General features: G+C 37.3%; 1 protein-coding gene across 1 annotated transcript; it reads right to left on the bottom strand.

The window, feature by feature from the left end:
• Positions 1 to 278: 278 nt before the first annotated feature.
• Positions 279 to 3,503, bottom strand: LOC106880370 (mitogen-activated protein kinase 14). The gene has a single exon (XM_014930256.3). The coding sequence runs from the start codon at positions 3,368 to 3,370 to the stop codon at positions 2,276 to 2,278; it is 1,095 nt and encodes a 364-aa protein (XP_014785742.1). The 5' UTR covers positions 3,371 to 3,503; the 3' UTR covers positions 279 to 2,275.
• Positions 3,504 to 5,966: the final 2,463 nt, after the last annotated feature.

Below are 5,966 nucleotides of genomic sequence, written 5' to 3'. Positions count from 1 at the left end.
GCCTAAAGAGGAAAAGAATGAAAATAATCTTTTCTACTAAAGGCAGAAAACCTGATATTTGGTTATGGGATTAAGTCGATTACATCGTTCCCAGTGTTTCACTGGTACTTTATTTATCGACCCCGAAAGAATGAAAGGCAAAGTCGACCTCGGCGGCATTTGAACATAGAGCGTAGCAGCAGACGAAAAACCGCTAAAGTATTTTGCCTGTCGTGCTATCGATTCTGTTAGCTCGCTACCTTATAAAATAATAATAATAATAATAATAATAACAATGATAACAAAATCCCAGCAATGGCTGAGAAGCTCAGGACTCAAAGCAGAGACTGAGGGATTTTTAATTGCTGCACAAGACCAGAGCCTCCCCACCAGAAATTACCAAAAACACATAATGAAAAGAAATATAACAAGTAACTGTAGAATATGTGGAGATCGACAAGAAACAATAAATCATATTATCTCTGGCTGCCCAGTCCTGGCTAAGAAGGAATATATTCACAGACACGACAGAGCTGGGACCTATATACACTGGAAGCTATGCCAACACTATGGAATAACAACAGAAAAAAGATGGTATAAACACACGCCAGAAAAGGTCACAGAAAACGAGAAAGCAACCATACTCTGGGATATGCCAATACACACAGATAGAGAAATTAAGGCAAATAGACCAGATATAGTTGTCAAAGATCATGAAAAAAAAAATGCTTTCTAATTGATGTATCAATACCAGCAGATGACAACGTTTCTCTAAAAGAAATGGAAAAACTTTCAAAATACAAAGACCTGGAAATAGAGATAACTCGAATGTGGAATCTAAAAACAGAAACAATTCCTATCATAGTAGGTGCCTTAGGTATAATAAAAAAAAACATTCAGACAAATACATAACAAAAATACCAGGACTTACAAATATATATAACACAGAAAATTGCTCTACTGGGTACTGCACACATTCTACGCAAAACACTTTCAATACAGTAAACATAAGAGCACCACAGCAAACCACAGCACATAACCAAGGCGCACAGAGCTGCGCTCGGTAGTGCAGTGAAAGCACGTTATAAAAATAAAACTACTGAACAATAATAATAATAATAATAAGAAGAAGAAGAAGAAGAACACCTAGGGTAAGCATTATTGTGCTAAAGGTTTTGCTGTGCTGCAGTCCGTCTCCGAATGCAGGTGTCGATGACTCACCAGGCAGCGAAACAGCTCTGTAGGTGTTTCGTGACACCAGACATGCCCGAGGTCACCCACTGATGTAAGAAACAAAACATCTGTCATGGTGTTTCGTATTACAAAACAGTGCTGGCTATAATTTGTATAGAAAATCAGTACAGATGACCTTCGCACGTGATTTAAGTGCACTGTTAACACAATAGTACACATTATTGATGTTTAATATACTTAGTAGTATATCATAGTCGCATAACGAAATACCGTGTGCCTTCACGTCCTGAATCTAAAACTGTGCCTTTTGCATTAAGGATACATAACAGTTATAAGAATAAATGACACCAGAAGTTGCCCAGCGCTCGATTCGAAGTTGGAATATAAAAGGCCTTAGCTATATATATCGTTGACACCTTTGGTGTTTTAATTATAATTCCAGTTATATTCCTTTAGATTTTTCAATAAAAGATAGATCTGTTATAGGCTTTTTATACCTAGCTTTAAATAGCTGTTACATGGTTCAGATTTTTTTTTTGAGGTAACCAACATGTTAAGGATCGTAAAATCTTAATGCGCACATATTGAAGGCAATCAAATATTCTGCATTATTTATGCCAGGTGAGTGTATGTGTGGTGTGTGTATGAGTATGCATGTATGTATGCATACATACACACACAGGTGCGCATGTGTATGTATGTATGTGTGTGTATATATATATACATACACACATCAAATATTCAAATGTACAACACGACAGACAACAAAAACATACGCGTACACACGTCAGCAGACATTTAGATGATGTCAATATCAGAGATCATTGAAGAGTTATCTCCCATCAAGGAAATGAAAGTAGCATCAACTGCTCTATAATAAACACAATAGAAAACATCCCTCCCACTTGCGCAGCCCGCCACCTTATGCAATGATTCTCATTCTTATATAATATTTCTGTAATAAAATACCAATAGAATTCTGTTAATACTTTTTTTCCTTTTCGTTTCTTTTCCATGAAATTCAGTCGAAATTTAAAATTAATAGCCAGTAAAATAAATACATTATTAAAAACAAAAGAACACTTTCAATTTTGTTTTGGTTTCACTTTCCGCTATCGCATTTGCGCGAACTCTTAAAATTTTGAACTTCTTGTAAAACTAAACTTTTCCATTCGTTTAAATTTAAATCCATGTCTTCAAAGACGTTTTCGAACATTTCTGCACGAATTTGATCTTTTGGATCGTAATTTACTTTGAGAAATTCGTGTTTCAAAGCGTTTTCCACATTCAGGCGAACGTCGACATCAAGCTGTAACATTTTGTCCAACAGATCTATGGCTTGGGGGTCAACGTTTTTAAAATACTTGTTAAAGTCCTGCCTTTCGCACTTATCGAAACTTTTCAGACATTCAACAATATCACTGCACGTGAATTTTTTCAGAGTATTACTGTCTGGTGATCCAACTAGATTGAAGATCTTGAGAATTTGATCCGTAAAAGACTTACCCGCAATTAAAGGCTTTCCCGTTAACATTTCGCCCATGATACAGGCTATAGACCATACATCGGCTGTCTGGTTGTATTTCATCCAGTTAAGAATCACCTCTGGAGCGCGATACCAGCGTGTTTGTACATAACCCGTCATCTCGTTGCTAATAGATCGAGCCAGACCGAAATCCAAAATTTTTATACAGTCGTTTTCTGTAACTCCGATATTTCTTGGTTTCAAATCCCTGTGTATAACTCCGGCCGAATGAATGTACTGGACACCACACAATATTTGGTACACCATAGATCGAACTCGAGCTGTATCAAGGCCTTCGTTTAATATTACGTGTTTCAAATCTTTGGGATAATACGTCGATACGAAGTATAAATCGGTAAAGTCTATTTTCGTTAAGTCTGGTGTAAAAACATCTACGAGGTCGACGACATTTTTATGCTTCATGTGTTTTAATAATCGAAGTTCCCTGTAAGTTCTCTTCGATTCATCCACTGCGAAGAAAGCACGAGTAAGTTTTTTGATGGCCACTTTGCCTTCGATTCCTTCACACGTTGCCGAGCAGACTTGGCTATAAGCTCCATTGCCGACGTAAGATAAACAATCATAATAATCTGGGCAGTACCATTTTGTATGATAGATCTCCGTGAGTTTGTAATTTGTTGGCAGTTCTCTCGGAACTGATGAGGCTGCCATACTTTTTCCTTGTTTTCCTCTTCCCGTTAGGTTCGTCAGAATCGTAAACAAAATAAAAATCGCGCAACTTGCTCTATAATTGCAGAAGATAAAGGGAGGTAATTCGTATACCAAAGCTTTACCTCAATTACAGAGGCATGCCGTTTTATTTTCTCTCTAACCTCATTATAAATCCTCTAAACCACTTCATTTAAAAAAAAAATCTTATTTGCTGTGTAAAATTTTATTTCGTACACACACACACACAAACACACAGAAACCTTTAATCATTGTTATTGTTGTAACTGCGTTTTTCTCTTCATCTTTTATTGATTCGTGTTGAGATAACACTCGAGCAAGTTTCTCCTGGTTTATTTCAGACTTCTAAATGGTACTTCAACACACCACTAAAAGCTAATAAATCACCTGTTAATTATTTTAATTACTCAGTACTACTGCTCGGACCAATGATGGTGCCTCTGCTAGAAATAACAACCGAATCTCCCTTAAATCATACTAAAATGCACTGAAATAAAACATGGAAAAAACAAAAACAAAACAACAACAACAAAAAACCCCCGAAACGGAGCATTGCATAGTGTTGTCCAAAGCATATAAAAAGGACAGGATGGTCACGGTTGACTGGAGATGAAGAAAACCGCTACGTAGTTGTTTGTTCTGAAAGAAATAACTGGTAAATCTCCCTCAAATTATACTGTTATCTTCACAAGGAAAGAGGGAGAGCACACATTACGTCAGGGGTTTTCAAACTTTTTGACTTGCGGACCCCTTTATATTTCAGGCTTTACCTTAGGGACCCCCTTATAAACGCTTATGAAATTTATACATAAATATTTGCTTAAAATAACATATATTTTTACATTTAGTTATTTAACTATTTAACAAATAGGTTTATTGTCAATTAAAAGATTTCGATTAAAAAACATATGTAAAATCAAATTGCCCATAAAAAAGTATTTGCTGTCCACGGGACCCCCTGTGGTCCGCGGACCACAGTTTGAAAACCCCTGCATCACGTATAGTCTAATGCCAAATTATACAATGTGTGAAATAAATGTGTGAATGATGGATTAAGTCTACTACCAAAGAATGTTCATGCAGGATTTAAACTCAGAATGTCAAGAGCTAGAACAAATATCAAGGGAATTATGCTATACCCCATATTTAAATTAAGGTGTTGCACTCATCATTGTAAGATTGTGGTTTCAATTCCTGGACTGGGCGATGCATTGTGTTCACTCAGCTGGTAAACGTGAGTAATCCTATGATCGACTGGTGTCCCATCCAGTAAGGAAATATATCCACTGCAGAATCTGGAAAACCAGCCTTATGAGCTTATGGCTCGGGAAGGGGCTTTCATCCTTTTCTTTTTTGATGAATCAATCTTTTACCCGTTTCAGTCACTGGGTTGCTGCCATGCTGGAGTACCACCCTGAAGGGTTTTCAATTGAACAAACCATCGCTCTCCAGAATACTTACTGTTAAAGCCTGGTACTTATTCTCTCAGTTTCTTTTGTCGAATTGCTAAGTTACAAGGATATAAACAAACCGACACTGGTCTTCAAGTAGTGAGGCAAGGAGACAAACACAGACACTTACATACGTTAATATATATACTTTTTTTCTTTTATTCTTTTACTTATTTCAGTTATTTGACATGCTTGAGTATTGCTTTGATAAATATATATGTATATGCACAACGGGCTTCCATACAGTTTCTATCTACCAAATTCATTCACAAGGCCTGTTGTAGAATACACTTGCTCAAAGTGCTGTGCTGTTGAACTGAACTCAAAACCACCTGGTTGCAATGCAAGCTTCTTAACTACATAGCCAAGCCTGGATATAATTCATTAATATTCTTTTCTACTCTAAGCACAAGGCCTAAAATTTTGGGGAGGGAGCCAGTCGATCAGACTGACCCCAGTACACAACTGGCACGTAATTTATCAACCCCGAAAGGATGAAAGGCAAAGTCGACCTTGGCAGAATTTGAACTTGGGATGTAAAGACAGATGAAATACTGCTAAGCATTTTGCCTGGTGTGCTAACGTTTCTGCCATTGTGCCGCCTTATAATTCACTAAGATTTATTGTACATGAAGGCAGCTTACTGGCAGAATTATTAGCATGCTGGGCAAAGTGTTTAGTTACATTTTGTCTGTCTTTATGTTTTAAGTTTAAATTCTGCTGAAGTCCACTTTGGCCTTCATCCTTTCTGGGTCAATGAAATAGGTACCAGTTGAGCACTGGGGTCAATGTAATCAATTTACCCCCTCCCCCAAATTTCTGGCCTTGTGCCAAAATTTCAAACCAATATTTATCATCACCGAGGAAATGACAAGGGACCATGACTTTGGCCATGCTGGAGCACCACATGTACTTGAACAAATCGACCCCATGACTTAATCTTTGTAAGCCTAGTGGTGATTTGTTGTACTTGAGCAGTTGTGAAAAGTCAAGTAAAATCGCTGTCATCCATGTATACAGGCTTGTCCTTTCCAGGTACTCTTACCACATAAAATGCACTCAATGCAGTGCTGGTGCTGCGTAAACACACACGTGCTGATGGCATGTAAAAAACACCCAGTACACTC

Source organism: Octopus bimaculoides, chromosome 10, assembly GCF_046866305.1.
Source record: "Octopus bimaculoides isolate indiv1 chromosome 10, ASM4686630v1, whole genome shotgun sequence".
Classification (NCBI taxonomy): domain Eukaryota; kingdom Metazoa; phylum Mollusca; class Cephalopoda; order Octopoda; family Octopodidae; genus Octopus; species Octopus bimaculoides.
This window is presented reverse-complemented; position numbering and strand designations above follow the sequence as displayed.

What these genes read in the sequence shown, in the direction of transcription:
- LOC106880370 (XM_014930256.3), bottom strand. Translation starts at nt 3,370, where the DNA reads ATGGCAGCCTCATCAGTTCCGAGAGAACTGCCAACAAATTACAAACTC.